The sequence below is a fragment of the Peromyscus leucopus genome, chromosome 15, assembly GCF_004664715.2.
Source record: "Peromyscus leucopus breed LL Stock chromosome 15, UCI_PerLeu_2.1, whole genome shotgun sequence".
NCBI classification, from domain to species: domain Eukaryota; kingdom Metazoa; phylum Chordata; class Mammalia; order Rodentia; family Cricetidae; genus Peromyscus; species Peromyscus leucopus.
This window is the reverse complement of record NC_051076.1, coordinates 17634329-17651580: the sequence shown is the minus strand read 5'-3', so window position 1 is coordinate 17651580 and position 17252 is coordinate 17634329. Positions and strand designations below refer to the sequence as shown.

Below are 17252 nucleotides of genomic sequence, written 5' to 3'. Positions count from 1 at the left end.
CCCAGCACCCATGTGGTGGCTCACAACCAACTATGATGAAATCTGGTGCACAGGCAGAACACATAATAAATAAATCTTAAAAAAAAACAAACAAACAAGAAACTGTGTCTAAGTAATCTCAACAATGAATTTAGACGAAAGTTCTCTCTGTCCCTTCCCTCTGAGACAGCCTCCTTAGGTAGCTCAGGTTACTAACGAAAGTTAGACAACCTCTTCCTTTTCCTGGTTGCTCTCTTCTTTCTGTTTTATTATTTGTGTTTGTTTTCCACTGGCTCTCACGTGTTCCTGGAACTCGCATGGCGAGAGAGCCCAGTCCTGCTAGTTATCCTCTGACCTCCACGTGCATACCAGAGTGCCTGAGTGTCCACACTCTTACACACATGCATGATATATTTATGTGTATGTGTGTGTGCTGCCAAGGCAGCCACGGTGACACACATGCTTATAATCTCAATATTCAGGAAGCTGAGGCAAGGAAGATTACTGAGAGCTCAGAGGTAACAGGGCCAGGTAGCAAGATGTTGTTTCAAAACAACAACAGAAAAAGAAAAAGACAGAAAAGGAAGAAAAAGAAAAGAGTCAGGTGTGGTAGGGCATGCCTTTAAACTCAGCACTCAGGGGGCAGAGGTATGTGGATCTCTGTGAGTTCAAGGACAACCACAGCTACCTAACAGAGAGAGCCTGTCTCAAAAAACAACACCAAAGACACTTCAACAAAGCAAAAGGCAGCCCCTAGAATTAGAGAAAATATTTTTGGATCGAATATCTCATCAGAGATTAATATCAAAACATACAGAGATTCCTAAAATGCAACACAGCAATTACCCAGCAAACTGAATTAAGAAATGCCAATAGAAGTCGGGTGTGGTTGCGCACACTTTTGATCCCAGCACTTGGGAGGCAGAGGCAGATAGATCTCTGTGAGTTTGAGGCCAGCCTGGGCTACAGTGCAAGTTCTAGGACAGCTAGGGCTGTTATATAGAGAAACCCTGTCTCAAACAAACAAACAACAACAAAAAGAAAGAAAAAAAGAAATGTCAACGGAGAAAGAACTTATGGATACTTCCCCAAGGTTATACAAATGGCCAATAAACACATGGAGACTTTCAATATTACTAACCACTAGGGGAATGTAAATCAAATCTACAATGAAGTGATACATCTATTAGAATGGCTACTATCAAAAGAACAGAAAATGCATGTTGATAAAGACATGAAATGCGTGTTATTCGTTGTTGTTGTTGAGGCAGGGTCTCACAGCACAGCCAAGAGTGACCTGGGACTCACGAAGTGGCACAGGCTAGCCCAGTCTTGTAGCAATTCTGTTGCCTCAGCCCCCTGAATGCTGGGATTCCAAAATGAGCTACGGTGCCCCCCCCAATAACTGGAGTTCTTAGCCATGTTAGTGGCAATGTAAAAGTATATACCTGCCCTGCCAGTGAAAGCGGTGACACAGGGCAAGGCAAAGAACTTCTGAGATTCCATCTCCCTCCAGGCAGAAAGGCTGTTAGAGATAATTCACAACAAATGCGAGCAAGGACTCGGAGAGAAAGGGACCCTTAGGGACTATTTATGGGACCATAAACTACTACAGATACTATGGAAGACAGTAGGAAGATTCCTAAAATGGAACTGTCACGTGATCTAACTGACCCACTCCTAGGTATATAGCCAAACGAATGACTGCCGTCGGTACACAAAAGACATACCTACATACCCATATTTCATTAAACACGATTCCCTACAGTCAAGTTACGGAGCCAACCTGGACACCCGCCAAGACATGAATGGATTAAAATATTAAGTTAAATATTAAAATATTTTATACATATATAGGTTCAAATTTCATTCTTTTTAATACCAGAATATTTCATTGTATATATATGTATATATATACACACACAATGTATATGTATGTATATATGCAATGCAATGTATGTGTGTGTGCATATATGTATATTATATATATATACACACACACACACTGGAATATTATTCTGGTTAAGAAGAATGAAATTCAGAGCTAGGGATATAGTTCACTTGATGTGGCTCTCAGTTGGTGGAGTGATTGCCTATTTTGTGTGAGGTTTCTGGGTTTGGTACCCAGGAATGAAACATAAAGTCTGCTGGGTACGGTACTGCGGTGGTTTGAATAGATGTTCCTCACAGTCTTGGGCAGTTGAATACTTGTCTCTAGTTAGTGGTTGTTTGGGAGGACTAGGTGTGGCCTTGCTGGGGGTAGGCTTTGAGGTTTCAAAAGACTTCTACCAATTTGAGTTAGTTCGAGGCTTTCTGCTTACGGCTAGAGATGTGTGCTGTCAGCTGCTGTCCCACCGCTGCCTGCCTGCTGTCCTCTGCTCCGCCCTCCTGGACAGTAATGCCCCTGGAGCCGTGAGCCCCAAATCAACCCTTCTATAAGTTGTCGTGTATTTTACAACAGAAAAGAAACTGACATCCCATTCTGTATTCTCAGCACTTCTCCCTCATAAATCCAACTCTCTCAAGAACCAGTTAAACCTTATTGTAAATTACTCCTTGAACAATGTACCTTACAAACAAACACCAATAACAACCCGGAGGCTCCTACACATACCCACTGCAAAAACTCCTCTCTCTGCACAAGTCTCCCTTGAAAAGGCCAAGAAACCCATACTCGCACGGGTTTTATCTAGTTCTTCCCCTGAGTATCGCTCTATTAACCACTGTGCTTAAGACTGATTAAAGTACCTTTTAACAAACTCCAGTTCTGCTTCATATTGGTTCTTCCTGAAATTCTTTTCTGCAACAAAGTCACGAATCTTGGAAAGACGTCTCTAAGGGGAAAACTCCTCAGGCTGCAGACTGAGTTCCACACTGACCCGGTTTTACAGTGAGACCCCATCTCAAAGCGACACACACATATACACACAGACGAACGTGTGGCGGTTCCCAGCCTGGAAGGTGACAAACCCAAACTTTGTTTTGAGACATCATCTTGCCACTTGGTCCTGCTGCCTTTGGACTCCCACCCATCTTCCTTGCCCCAGCTTCCCGAATATTGAAGTGACAAGCATGTGCCGCTACGCCTGGCTGAACACCAAGTTTACTGCTTGCTCAGGAGAGTCTGCGCAGCCGCAAAGGTTGGAGTCCTTGTCCGTCTGCTCATTTGGGAACCAATAAAGTTGAATGTCTTCAAAACGGGCCTAGTCGCTTAGGCCCTGTCGGACAATCCTGAAAAAGAACCGGACTGGGAACTCGCGCGCGCTTCCAGGGTTCTCCCTCTTCCTGGCAGTGCAGTCCTCCTAACTCCCAGAACTTTCATGCCGAGGAGCCAGCGAGGGGGGCGGCACTTCCGGTGCCGCCGGACTTCGCGTGCTCTGTGTTTCCGGTCCGGCGGGGAAGGCGGCTGCCGCAGGCTTTCCCGGTATCGTGGGGTGCCCACGGCTGGCCCACGGCAGCATGAAGCCCAGGCCGGCGGTGTTCGTGGACGGAGGCTGAAGCAGCGGGTCGTTCAGGTGCGTGTGTATCTCGGGACCCTGCGTCTCCATTTCCGCGCGTCTGGGTTCCGGCGTGGTCTTGTGGGTGTTGCCGCAGTGGAGGCCGACGCCGGCCGGCCCTCCCCATCGAGGGCAGGATTCTGACCTCTTCTTAAATCAGGACACGGGTTTCCTCCCAGTGCCCTCGGTGCCCAGAATTCAAACGTTAACCCCAGAGCTTCCGGTTACCTTAGGGGGACAGTAAAAAGAGGGAGCCCGGGTGCTCTGCCGATGTTTTCTCATTGCCACAACTAGGGAGCCCTGTGTGGCGGACGCCTTCGGTGATGCAGTCAGCGGCACGAGTTAAAGGGAGCGAGAGGTTTTGTTTTTGTTTGGTTTTATTGAGACAGCGTCGTCCTCTGTAGCCCTGCCTGGCCTGGAATTCGCTATGTAGATAGACCAGGCTAACCTTGAACTCCCAGACGTCCTCCTGCCTCTGCTTCTCCAATACTAGGTTCAAGGCTTTGTCACCACTCCCCGAAAGGCATTTGTATTTCTTTTTTCTTTTTTCTTTTCCTTTCTCGAAACACGGTTTCTCTGTGTAGCCCTGGCTGTCCTAGAACTTGCTCTGTCGTCCAGGCTGGCCTCGAACTCAGAGATCTGCCTGCCTCTGCACCGCCACCGCTAGACTATCTTGAATTCTTTATATCCAACTTCTTGTTGTTTCCTCTGCTCACTGGTAACTGTCTCCAGCCCCAGCCTTCAGCGGATAGTTTTGTGAGTGACAGGTGTTAAACATTTGCTGCTGTATTCGTGAGTGTTTCTGAACATAGAGTGTATAGTGAGCCCTCACTGCCTTAATGATATTGTAGTGGCTAAGGATGTTAATTAAATCTTCCAAGCTGATAGGTGGTGGCACACGCCTTTAATCTCAGCAGGCAGGAGGCAGAGGCAGGTAGATCTCTGAGTTCTGAGTTTGAGGCCAGCTTGGTCGACAGATTGAGTTCCAGGACAGGCAGAGCTGCACAGAGAAACCTAGTCTTGGGGAAAAAAGAAAGAAAGAGAGAGAGAGAGAGAGAGAGAGAGAGAGAGAAAGAAAAAGAAAATCCAATTACAGATTGTGGCAATTTTTTAAAAAATTGTGTTTGTGATATGCTTTTGTATTTTGTGGTATACTTTATTCCTGAAGTATTTACATAAAGGTATGTGTTGAAATAACTCAAACTCTTAATTTACTGATTGAAATCTCTTAAGTTAATATATGTCATGTTTTCTCTTTTAGTACCTCGCCAGTAATAGATGTGGCAAATATGTAGACACTGGAATCTTAGCATCTGACTTGCAAAGAATGTACAGGTAAAGAAGTATACCTCGAAATCCTTGCTTTTTTTTTTTTTTTTTTTTGTCTCCCTCCCCCTTTCCATTTTAAATATTCCATCTTGCTTAATTTTTCTCTTGATATCAATGGCTGCTGGTATTATCTTACCAACTCATAAACTTGAATCCAAAATCAGTCATACAAACATCTATAATCATCTACTATATTCAGTGTTATTAATTCCTTTCACCAGAGGAAATGGCTCCTTTTTTCTTTTGTTATCTCTTCGATTGGCCAGGAGATAGAGATATTGCTTTATTTCTTCCATATTTGTTTCATCAGAAAATTAAAACCATCAAGCATGTTCTTCCTCAGCTTTCAGGCTCTGTCAAGGAATGTGAGTCAGGCCTGGTGGCCATGTCCATAATCCCACCACCTGAAAAGCTGAGGAAGATTCAGGTTAAATAAAAAAACAACGGTGGAAACTCTCAATTTGCAAGCTAATTGCATTCCTAAAAGTTCAGTTCCTTTAAAACTATTCAACATGGGTTTACGTATACAGCAGATGGGTCCCAGGTTAGGTAACTAAACTCAGGATTTTTCACAATCATGAATGGCTGGCTGAACAACTGAGAGTCTTGAAGGAGTAGTAGATTTTTTTAGATGGAATTGTTGTGTCCTCACTCACTGAATCTCTTAATGCTCTTCAGTCTTTGTGACCATCTAAAATGCCCCTCACATGTTCATTGTACCCGCCACTACTACCATCATTGAAAACCACTCTTCAGATCTGTGCTATCCACAGTCATTGAAGGGATGTCTTTAGAGAACATGCTTATTTAACCTGACCTGACCACCTGCCTTTTTTATAGCTGTTAATGCCCTTATTTTATTTTGGTGGTACTTTCTTTTCTGTTCTGTTTTGTTTTGTTTTTTGAGACAGAGTCTTAATGTACAGCCCTGGCTGCCCTGGGACTCACTTTGTAGACCAGACTAGTCTCCACCTTATAGTGATCTGCCTGTCTCTGCCTCTGGCTTTCATGTTGTTGTTAAGAGCATGTCTCATACAGCCCAAGTTGGCCTCCAGACTTGTAGCCCTGGGTGACTTTGAATGGTCTTGCCTGCAGCTCAGGTCAGGGACTACAGGTATGTGCTACCATATCTGATTTTATTTGTTACTTGACATTGAACTCACTAGGCAAGCATTCTCCTAGCTGCCCTACATCCCTAACCCTCAACTGCTTTCCAGTATAAGCTTCATGTTTTTAATAAGGTGTCTTACAGGCACATTATTCTTAACAGCTGAATTATTGCTACTTTAAAAGTAAAATGCTGTTAATAGTGGACAAGATTAATTCTGGTGGGAAGGTTTGTTGAGGAAGCCTATGTGCTGGCCTTGCTTTGTTTTGTTGATAGGCTTTCATATAGCCCAGAATGGCCTCAAATTTGCTATGTAACTAAGACTGGCACCAAGTGGCTGCTAGGAACAGAACTTGGGTCCTCTGCAAGAGCCATATCTCCAGCCCCACTCTTTTAAGATTTGTTTACTTTTTATGTATATGAGTGTTTGCCTGTATGTATGTATATGCACAGGGTATATATATATATTTGTGGGTGCAGAGAGAGCATCAGATACCCTGAGAAGGAAATTACAGGCAGCAGTGAGCTGCCATGAGGGTGCTAGAGACCAAATTTAGTTCCTCTGCAAGAACAGCATGTGCCCTTAACTGTGGAGCCATTTCTTAGCCCCCAAATGCTATATTTTTTATGCTCTATATATTCTTAGGTCTTTAAAAAATTAGGTTAGATTTGTCATTGTTTTAAATATTACTTTGATAGTTGTGTAATTAGAGTTTTAGGGTAAAAGCCTGGCCAGGCTGGTCCATCAGATAAAGATGAGGAATGAGAAAAGTAGAGAAAGGAAACTTAATTAGTACACTGGGAAGAGGAATTGATAAAAGGTTCCAGTGACCTGTTTGTCTTCAGGATACTGAATGGAGCTTCAAGTTTAAACAGGGAGAATCAAGACAGTAGAGCAGGAGATATGAGTAATTAAACAATTCTGATCAAGGTGTCACTAGTGGATCATTATCCCAGTTCTTGCTCCACGAGGGTCTGAAATTAGCCCTGTCATCCTTTGAGGAAAGGATCTGGTTCCTATAGAATAATTACTCTTCAGGGTGTAGTCCAGACCATCACAAATAATTCTTTTTTTTTTTTCAAGACAGGGTCTCTCTGTGTAGTTTTGGTGCCTGTCCTGGAACTCGTTCTGTAGACCAGGCTGGCCTCGAATTCACAGAGATCACCTGGCTCTGCCTCCTGAGTGCTAGGATTAAAGGAGTGTGCCATCACTGCCCGGTGGGAAGTAATTATTCTTATTTGGGGTATGATTTGTACTACCAGGTTTTGCCATGCCTGGAATCACAGATGATTACAGATTTAGGGCAACATTTTGTGTTTTCAGCCTTGTAGGGGGATGAAAAGATTAGACACTCCTGAAGTGATTATTGTCCTGATATAGGAGCCTGGTGAATTGAAAGGGCGGGCAGAGATGCCAGCTTTTATCCTATTCTTAGTTAATAATTGTGGGTCCAAGGATGGAGTCCTGGGCTTTCCAGCAAAAACACCTTTGCTTTTTTTCTTTTAATTAAAACATTACCAGTGGGACTGGGCAGTGGAGGCACACACTTTAATCCCAGCACTCAGGAGGCAGAGGCAGGTGGATCTCTGAGTTCGAGGCCAGCCTGGTCTACAGAGTGAGTTCCAGGACAGCCAGAGCTGCACAGAAAAATCTATCACTGTGTTCTCTCTGTGTGTATACATGCACATGTGCACGTGACAGATGCCATGCCATATCATGCATGTGGAGGTCAGAGGACAACTTTGTGAAGTTGTCTCCTTCTACCTTTCTTGGGTTCCAGAGATCATATCCAGGTGGTTAGGCTTATATGGCAGAGAGCTCTGCCTGCTAAGCCTTCTCACTTTGTTATAGTTGTGCCTGTGTTTTTTTAGTTAGTCATTTTCTAATTTATCTTTTCTTTATAAGACAAGGTCTTGTTTTGATGTAGTACAGGCTGTCTTCAAGCTCATAGTCCTCCTGCCTCGACCTCCAGAGTGTAGGGATTGGAAGTGTGTTCTGTCAGGCCTGGCTTTATCTTTTTTAATGATGTGTAGCTGTCTTGACTGAGTCTTAACTGAGCACCATTTCGAAAAGAGTTAATCTTGGGCTGGTCATGTAGTTCAGTTGGGGGAGTGATTGTCCAGGATGAACAAAGCCCTGGGTCCTGTCCACAAAACCACAGCTTTAAAAACGAGGCTGATGGTGAATGCCTGTAGTCCCAGAACTCAGGATGTGAAGGCAGAAGTTCAAGTTCATAGCAAGTTGAGGCCAGCCTTGGCTGTATAAACTTACCCTTTAGAGAGAGGTAAGCTTTAGTGATTGAATGTTGACCCTCACATAGGTGGTTCTTGCTAGTTGTAGATTACTCTTTATTGTTGTCTTGAATGTTGTGTTCTGTTTTTTTCCATTTTAATAGGCTTGCTTAATAAAAGTCTCACACTTCATAGTCTCCATTTAAATGAACTGAGTACCTGGTTTTTGTTGTTTTGTTTTTCCTGTGTGTGTGAACATGTTCTCATGTGCACACACATCTTGGCAGTCCAGGAGTCATTCCTTGCCTTCTGCCTGGTTTGAGGCAAGGGCTCTTGTTTTTTGTTCATTTGTTTTATGTCACCGGCACCACCACCCACCCACCCCCAAATCTTGTCCTGTCTCATCCCATGTCCTCCTCCCTGGCTATCCTGGAACTCATTCCGTAGACCAGGCTGGCCTCGAACTCAGCGAGCTGCCTGCCTCTGCCTCCTTAGTGCTGGGATTAAAGGCCTGTGCCACCACATCTGGCCTTGTTTTTGTCTTTTATGTATATTTATCTTATGTGTACATGTGTATACTTGTGTGTACTTGAATATGTGACTGTGTACCACATATGTGATGTCGGGCACCAGGTGTGTGATATCAGATCCCCTGGAACTAGAGTTACAGTTGTTAGCTGCCATGTGGGTGCTGGAAATTGAAGTTCGGTCCTCTGGAAGAGCTGACAATGAATGCTCTTAACTGCTGAGCCATCTGTCCAGCCCCAAGGTCTCTTATTTTTATACTCCAGGCTAGCTGGCCTGCCGGTTTCTGGAAATTCTGTCTCTACTTTGTCTCCCTGTGCCTACCTTTATGTGAGTCTTGGACACAAGCACTTTATCCACTGAGCCATCTGCCTAGCCCATGCACCTTATTGGAAAAATGTTAAATTATGTTTAATTTGTGTGTGTGTGTGTGTGTGTGTGTGAGAGAGAGAGAGAGAGAGAGAGAGAGAGAGAGAGAGAGCGCGCACACACGTGTGCTCTGCACACCTGTGTAGTTGAGGCAGCTTTGCAGGAATTAGTTGGTTCTCTCCTTTCACCATGTGGGTCTTGGGATCAAATGTCAGGTTTGTTAACATCCATCTTTATCTGCCATCTAACCACCTCAAGGAACCTTTTATATTTATTTATTTATTTATTTTGTTGTTGTTGTTTTTCTTGGAGACAGAGTCTCACTATGTAGCTGTGACTGGCCTGTAACTTACTATGTAGACCAGGCTGCCCTTAAACTCACCAAACTCCATTTGCCTCTGCCTTCTGAGTTCTGGGATTACAGCATTCACCAACATATCCAGTATGAATAATTTATATTGGTTGAAGGCATGGTGTCGCAGCTCTCAGACCGAAGCAGGTGGATCTCTGTGAGTTCTAGGACAGAGCCAGGACTGCATAATGAGACCTTATCTCCCAAAAAACAAAAGAATGTAACTGGAAATCACAGACACTGTTCATCAAACTTTTGTGCGCTCTCTTTAGCATACAGCCTTATAAATGTTTGATTAATAATGAGGAAATGTTAGATAAGGGATATTTTAAAAATTAGCTGACCCATTTCCTTCTAAAGTCACGTCAGGATCAGCTGGACATAGTGGCCTGCACCTATAATCCCAGTACTTCGTTGGAATTCTGAGTTTGAGTCTAGATTGGACTACTTAGCAACATTGTCTCAAACACCAAAAACAAAACAAAAAAGTCATTGTAACTGATCTGGCAGAGAAGCATTTAATCCCAGTACTCAGGAAGCAGGTGGATCTCTTAGCAAATTCCAGGGTAGCCAGGGTTACAACCCTGTCTTGAGTTTGAGACAAGGGGCCCCATTTTGTTCCCAGAGTGGCACATTACAGTTTACCAGTTTTCTCTCCCCTTCTCAAGCAAAAAAATGAAAACCAAAACAAACAAGTTTGCAAGTTTAGTAGAAAATATTTGTGAAAACTGTGTGCTAAATTTTTTTTTTTTTTACCAGTGTAGATTATGGCCGAAGAAAAAGAAATGCTTTTAGGATTCAGGTAGAAAAAGGTGAGTCTTTCACTATTGGAGCAGAATTATCAACATTTATGGAAATACTAGTTTTAGCTCATGACATTTTATCGTTTACTTGTTTCAGTATTTAACGTAATTAGTAGTGAGAAAGAACTGAAGAATCTTAAGGAATTAGAAGATGAACATTTGTCAAAAAGAGCAAGAAGAGACGAAGACGATGAGTGAGTATTACAAAGCACGTCCCCAAGTCCCACAGGCACACTTAGAGACCCTCCAGTGCTCCTTTCGGGCAATGGTGCAGCCACGCCTGAGCATCTTTCTACCTTACACCCTCTTTCCCTCCAGCCGTATTGATCTCTACTCCTAAAGATGCTTTGACTGCTTTTCAGTAACTTGAGTATTCATTTCTTTTTCACAAATCCCACTCAACCTTAAAACGTCAGTGAAGATGTCAGTCTTGGGCCTTCTTAGATCCCTTGGGAGTGTTTTCTTCACATCTGGTTACAGAGATTTGCTGTGATCTTTGTATCGTGTGGCATGGAAATTGTTTACTGTTTTGTATTACCAACAGAGTTGTCTCATCATCGTTATTCTTTGCTTTAATATAACGCCAGGTATATTAAAAGATGGCAGTAAATTTTAATGTTTAAATATGTTATGGCTGGAGCACTCATGTTAAAAATGACAACATTTGGGTTGGAGATTTAGCTCAGTGGTAGAACACTTGCCTAGCAAGCTCAAGGCCCTGGGTTCGGTCCTCAGCTCTGGAAGAAAAAACAAAGGAAAGATTGGATTGATGGCTCAGTTCTGCCAGAGGAACCAGGTGTGATTCCCAGCACTCACATGGTTGCTCATAGCTGTCTGTAACTGCAGTTCCAGGGGTACACACGTGGCACATGTATATGCATGTAGGCAAAACACCTGTACACATTAAAACAAAACAATGAGACATTCCTTATTATTTGATAGATAAGGAAGCTGATATTCAGGGACATTAAGCACAGATTTTTAGCTGGTTAAATGGATTTTTACTTTTAGTTTAGTTTAGAGACAGGGTCTCTCTGTGTACTCCTGGCTATCCTCCAACTCTCTAGGTAGATCAGGCTAGCCTCACCTCACAGAGACCAGCCTTCTCTCTGCTTCTCGAGTTTGGGGAATAAAGGCACGCACAACTCCACCTGGCTGTTTAAAATGGATTTTTAGATCCCAGTTTCTTTGATCACAATACTCTTTTTCCTAAGATTTATTTGTATTGTTTACTTGTTTTGTTCTTTAATTTAAAAATTTTAATATAATGTATTTTTTTTTTTTTTTTTTTTGGTTTTTTCGAGACAGGGTTTCTCTGTGTAGCTTTGCGCCTTTCCTGGAGCTCACTTGGTAGCCCAGGCTGGCCTCGAACTCACAGAGATCCGCCTGGCTCTGCCTCCTGAGTGCTGGGATTAAAGGCGTGCGCCACCACCGGCGGGCTAATATAATGTATTTTGATCGTGTTCCCCTCCCAGTTTCTCCTCGATTCTCCCCACCTTCCTACCCACTCAACTTCGTGTTCCTTTTCTCTCTCCCTCTCAAGCAAAAATTGAAAACCAAAACAAACAAAAACTAGTAAGAAAAAAAATGCTAAAACAAAAAAGCCACAAAGAAACCCTGGAGTTCGTGTTGTGTTAGCCAACTAACTCCTCCCCAACATGAGGCTCCCTTGGAAAGTGGTTAACCTGTCCAGTGACTCTCCCTTTCCTAGTAGCTTTCAGTTAGAATTAACGTCTTGTGCCCCTTCCTTTTCAGTGGTGGGACTCTGTCCAGTTTGAAGCTGTGCAGGTCTTGCACATGCTGCCACAGTGTTGTGTGAGTTCACGTGTGCATCAGTCCTGTTGTGTCCGGAAGATTGTTTACTTGAAGTCATCCACCACCTATGGCTCTTGCAACCTTTCTGCCTCCTCTTCTGCATAGATCCCTAAGCCTTGAGGGAGGGGTTTGGTGAAGACATTCCATTTAAAACTGAGTGCTCCAAAGTCTCTCACACTGCACATGATCCAATTGTGGGTCTCTATGTTAATTCTCATCTAGTGTACAAAGAAGCTTCTCCCATGGTGGTTGAGTGGTACACTGGCCTGAGGTTGGTTTGGTTTTGTTTTAAATTAGTTTTGTAAGTGACTGTGCCTGTGTTAGTGGATCCCATATGTATGTGGGTGCCTGTGGAGGCCAGAAGAGGGCATCATATCCCTTGTGAGCTGGAGTTAGGAACCAAACTTGGCCTTCTGTAAGCACAGCAAGTGTTCTTAACCACTGAGCCATCCATCTCTAAAGCTCTCACTTGGACTCTTTTTTTTTTTTTTCCCTGTTGTTTTTGTTTGTTTGTTTGTTTTATTTTTTGTTTTTCAGGACAGGGTTTCTCTGTGTAACCTTAGCTGTCCTGGAACTCACTGTGAGACCAGGCTGGCCTCAAACTCAGAGACCCACCTGCCCCTGCCTCCCAAGTGCTGGGATTAAAGATTTGTGCCACCACCGCCCCCCAGTCAGCCCTTGAACTCATCATGATTTGCCTTAATATATTGACTTATTTGACACAGTAAGAGAAAAGGCTCCAAAACTTTACTTTATCTCTCTCTCTCTCTCTCTCTCTCTCTCTCTCTCTCTCTCTCTCTCATCCTTAGGTACACTGAAAGCTATTCTGATGATGATTCAAACATGGAAGATTACCCGGATCCACAGGTAAGCCAAACATTGAGTGAGCCCACTTTGATTTCTTTTTCTTTCTCTCTTTTTTTAAGATTCATTTATTTTTGTTTTATGTATTTGACTGTTTTATCTGTATGTATGTATGTGTGCCTGAGAGAAGAGGGCATTGGATACCCTAGAACTGGAGTTAGGAGCAACTACTACGTGAGACCTGGGAACTGAACCTGGGTCCTCTGCAAGAGCAGCCAGTGTTCTCAACTGCTGAGCCATCACTCCAGCCCCAATTTTTTTTTCTTACTCATTGTGATCCTTTCTTAGAAAAAAGTTAAAAATAGAATGAAGGACCATGTCCATCATTATCAATACATAATTGAATGCTCCCTATACATACCATCAATAGTTTAATCATCTTTCCTGTACTTACATAATTAGTTATATAAAGGAGAAAGAGGGAAAACAATAGTCAAAACTTAAGGCAGGTTTATAGATATGAGGTAGATCACTGAGTAGACTCTACTCTGAGGAAAAAAGATAAAGAAATAATAAGAAAATGAGTAGATCACTGAATCTACTGTAAAAAGGGGAAGATATAACAATGACAAAAGGTAGACTACTGAATCTATTATGAAAAGAAAAAAGATAGAATATGGATATGATAAGATAAAAAGGTCAATTTTTGAATCTACTTTTAAAAAGGAACTACTTGTTTAAAATAGGATAAGTAGTAAAATTTTTTGTCTGAGTATATCAAATGTTACTGGACTGGACATTGTTAATATATTTAATGGAGTTTTTATCTGAATCTGTCAAATGTTAATGGACTAGACATCGTTAATGTAATTCTTGACTATATATTGTATATACTTACTGGATAGTTTTTCTTGTATTAGTTATAAGTTTTTTTTTTTAATTTTAGACCAAAAAAAGGGGAAATGTGATGGTATTGTGTTCCCCAAAATATTGTGCACTCTATTAAACTTATCTGGGGTCAGAGACAGAACAGCCACAATATTAAACATAGAGGATAGGCAATGGTAGCACACGCTTTTAATCCTAGCATTCCAGAGGCAGATAGCCATCTGGATCTCTGTGTGTTCAAGGATACAGCCAAACATGGTGACTCACGCCTTTAATCTCAGAAAGCGAGCCTTTAATCCCAGGGAGTGATGACAGAAAGCAGAAAGGTATATAAAGCTTCAAGTCTAGAAACTAAAAGCAGTTTGGCTGGTTAAGCTTTTAGGCTTTTGAGCATCAGTTCAGCTGAGACCCATTCTGGATGAGTACTCAGAGGCTTCCAGTCTGAGGAAAGAGGATCAGCTGAGGAACTAGTGAAGCGAGGTAGCTGTGGCTTGTTCTGTCTCTCTGATCTTCCAGCATTCACCCTAATACCTGGCTTCAGGTTTGTTTTTATTAATAAGACCTTCTAAGATTCCTGCTACACAGATTGGAATATTAAGGGAAGTAATAATAAAAAAGAAACTCACCAGGTCTGTGTCACCTTTAATCTCAGCACTTGGGAGGCGTAGATGGGCAGTTCTCTGAGTCCAGGCCAACTAGGGCTACATAAATGGCATACTTTCTGCCAGGGAGGCAGCATTACTGAGGACAGGCCTAAATAAAAAGATATAGTAAAAATGCACCAAGTTACCAGTTGCTTCTTAGTTTTTATCTTCTTGGTAAATAAAGCTTTGAATTTATTAACAAAGTGATTACAGTACTCCATTATGTTTGGTCCAGTGTTGAGTTGATCATTCATTGCTTACCAGTCCATTTTCATACCTCTTGATTTTATTTACTCACCAATTATGAATTGGCCTGGTTCTCTGTTACCTTAGAGTGGTTATAGTAGTTTTGGATAGTAAAAGCTTGTTTGGAAATTAACTAACTAATAACCTGTGTATTCTGACTGTAAATGTTGTGAGAGAAGTTGTTTAAAGTAAAATACACAAAGCCTTTTAGTTTAGGTACTGAAGATTTAACTTCATGAGTAACTTAGTCTGAAATCATGTTTTTGCCAGTTAGCAAATCACATGAACAGTTCCCTGCTATCTCTGTATCGGAAAGGAAACCCTGATTCTGTTTCAAACACTCCGAAGTTGCAACAGAGAGAAGCCACCACTTCAGTGCCATTACTGACTTCTAAAACGGGCTCCATGCCATTGAAGACCCCTGCCAAAGAATCTGAGGGAGGATGGTTTATTGACAAAACCCCAGGTGGAAAGAAAGAAAGTCTTCCTTCAGACCTATCAGATGACCAAAGCAACTATAAAAAGCCAGATTCTGAGGTACAGGTATTTTTACAGTGATCATTTAGTTCCATGTGTTGGAGTATATTGCAGTCTTTTCATTGAATGTAGTATAGCTGAAGTTTTCCTGTGTCCACCTGGCTCCTGCAGCCACTCAGACCTAAGTAAACACACAGCTGCTTATATTACTTATAAACTGTATGGCCATGGCAGGCTTCTTGCTATCTAGTTCTTATATCTTAAATTAACCCATTTCTATTAATCAAGCAAATACTTATATTTTTGTTTTTTAAAAAAATCACAAATACTATGAAATATATAGAAAACATCATCACTTTTTACTGCTTCTGTCAATATTATCCTAGTCCAGGATCTTTATTGCTCTAACTGTTGAATAGGTTTCCAAGTGGAATCTGTGTCTTGTTACTCTATTTTACACATGTAGATATCTTTTCACATTGCTGGGTCACTGCCATTTTTGTCAGATTTTAATTGCAATGAGAAATGCTGAGAAACAGTTGTGAGGAGAAGGACCTCTCTGACTGAATTAGCATTCCTTCTAGGCCTGAGGTGAGGTGTAGCAGCATGGTGAAAGAGCGTGGGAGAGCAGAGCTACTCACCTCATTGAACCAGGAAGCAGTGACGGGAAGGGACCACGGTTCCAGAATTTGTGTCAGTGACATCCACCACTCTCCAGTGACCCTTTCCTCCAGTTTGGTTCCACCTCCTAATAACTGTTCAGCTGTGAACTCATAAATGGATCAGTCATGATTTTATGATAAGGACTTACTGACTGAGCCCTATTTGTTTGATTTTGGATTTTGAAATAGGGTCTCTTGTAGCCTAGTCCAACCTTGAAATTTCTGTGTACCTAAGAATGCCCTTAACTTCTGATCCTTCATTTTCACTTCCAAAGTGTTGGGGGTATACGTTTTCCTTTTGTGTTATTAATGGGCCTTTCCCTGAATATCTTTGCTTTAAGCTGTGACTATGGAGAGCACTGTTATAATTGGTAAGAGCCTCATGTTTATCTGCATTAAGTCTTTTGGAAGAGATTGAATTTAACTGGTCAACTGGTAGAACCTGGAAAGAAAGTTATCAAATATTAAGATTTAAGCTGTGCTTTTTGTTTGTTTGTTTGTTTCTGAAAGAAGGCAGCAAGCATCCTTGAGCAAAGAGGTTGGCAATAGTTAGCAATGCTACAGCACTGTAATTTGAAGTACAGCTTATTTAAATTGTGTTTTCTCCCCAGACTTTAAAAGATTCTTCTCTTCTGGAAAGTGATAAGAAAAGGAAATGTAGGCCAAAGAGCAAAGGAAACAAAAGAAAGACAGAGGATCTTCAAGAAGTAGATGGAGAAATAGAAGCTAGTCTGCAAAAGAAAGGTGAGCTGTGGAGAGCAGGAGATGGCGGTGGTGTGTTTGCTTTGAGAGAGGGGCTCACTATTTTGAGTTATTTTGTTTGAGAACCACTTTTGTGTCGAAATACCTACTTGAGAACTTTTTTTTTAATCTAATGGAGCTTTAGTTATGTTTGTATGGAATCACTAATCTTTTCACCTTTTTTGGTTTTTCCCAGCTAAAGCAAGGAGTATAGAGTTGCAGATTTCCAGTGTGAAGTTTGAAGATGTTGGAGGCAATGATGCAACATTAAAAGTTAGTGGCAATTGAGAAATGGCATTGCATGAGATGGGTCTATTGTGAAACATTTACACAAATTCAGCCGGTTTTTTTTTTTATTTTTTATTTTTTTATTTTTTTTTCCCCGAGACAGGGTTTCTCTGTGTAGCTTTGGAGCCTTTCCTGGAACTCGCTCTGTAGCCCAGGCTGCCCTTGAACTCACAGAGATCCACCTGTCTCTGTCTCCTGAGTGCTGGGATTAAAGGTGTGCGCCACCACCACCCAGTTACCTGTTTTTAGTTTAAATTAAAAGATGGTTTTATGTATCTAGGTGTTCTGCTAGCTTGCATGTATGTTTGTGCACCACTTGCGTGCCTGGTGCCCTCAGGCTAGAAGGGAGTGTCAGATTCCCTGGGACTGGTGTTACAGACAGTTGTGAGCCACCATGTAGGTGCTAGGAAACACAGCCAGGTTCTCTAGAAGAGCAGCCAGTGCTCTTAGCCCTGGACCATCTTTCCAGCCTTCCATCTTTGGTTTTTAGTGG

At 42.1% G+C, this 17252-nt stretch overlaps 1 protein-coding gene across 2 annotated transcripts in view; it reads left to right on the top strand.

Annotated features, from left to right (window-relative positions):
• The first annotated feature begins 2717 nt into the window (after positions 1-2717).
• Positions 2718-17252, top strand: part of LOC114690622 (nuclear valosin-containing protein-like) — a 32094-nt gene continuing 17559 nt past the window's right edge. The window contains exons 1-8 of one of the 2 annotated variants that reach the window (XM_037211175.1): positions 2718-3494; positions 4738-4811; positions 10151-10203; positions 10292-10388; positions 12819-12876; positions 14862-15128; positions 16342-16474; positions 16668-16744. In XM_037211175.1, the coding sequence (XP_037067070.1) occupies positions 3300-3494; positions 4738-4811; positions 10151-10203; positions 10292-10388; positions 12819-12876; positions 14862-15128; positions 16342-16474; positions 16668-16744 (954 nt within the window). In that variant the 5' untranslated portion in view covers positions 2718-3299. The remainder of the gene's footprint in view (positions 3495-4737; positions 4812-10150; positions 10204-10291; positions 10389-12818; positions 12877-14861; positions 15129-16341; positions 16475-16667; positions 16745-17252) is intronic. The other variant, XM_037211176.1, reaches the window with a different exon arrangement.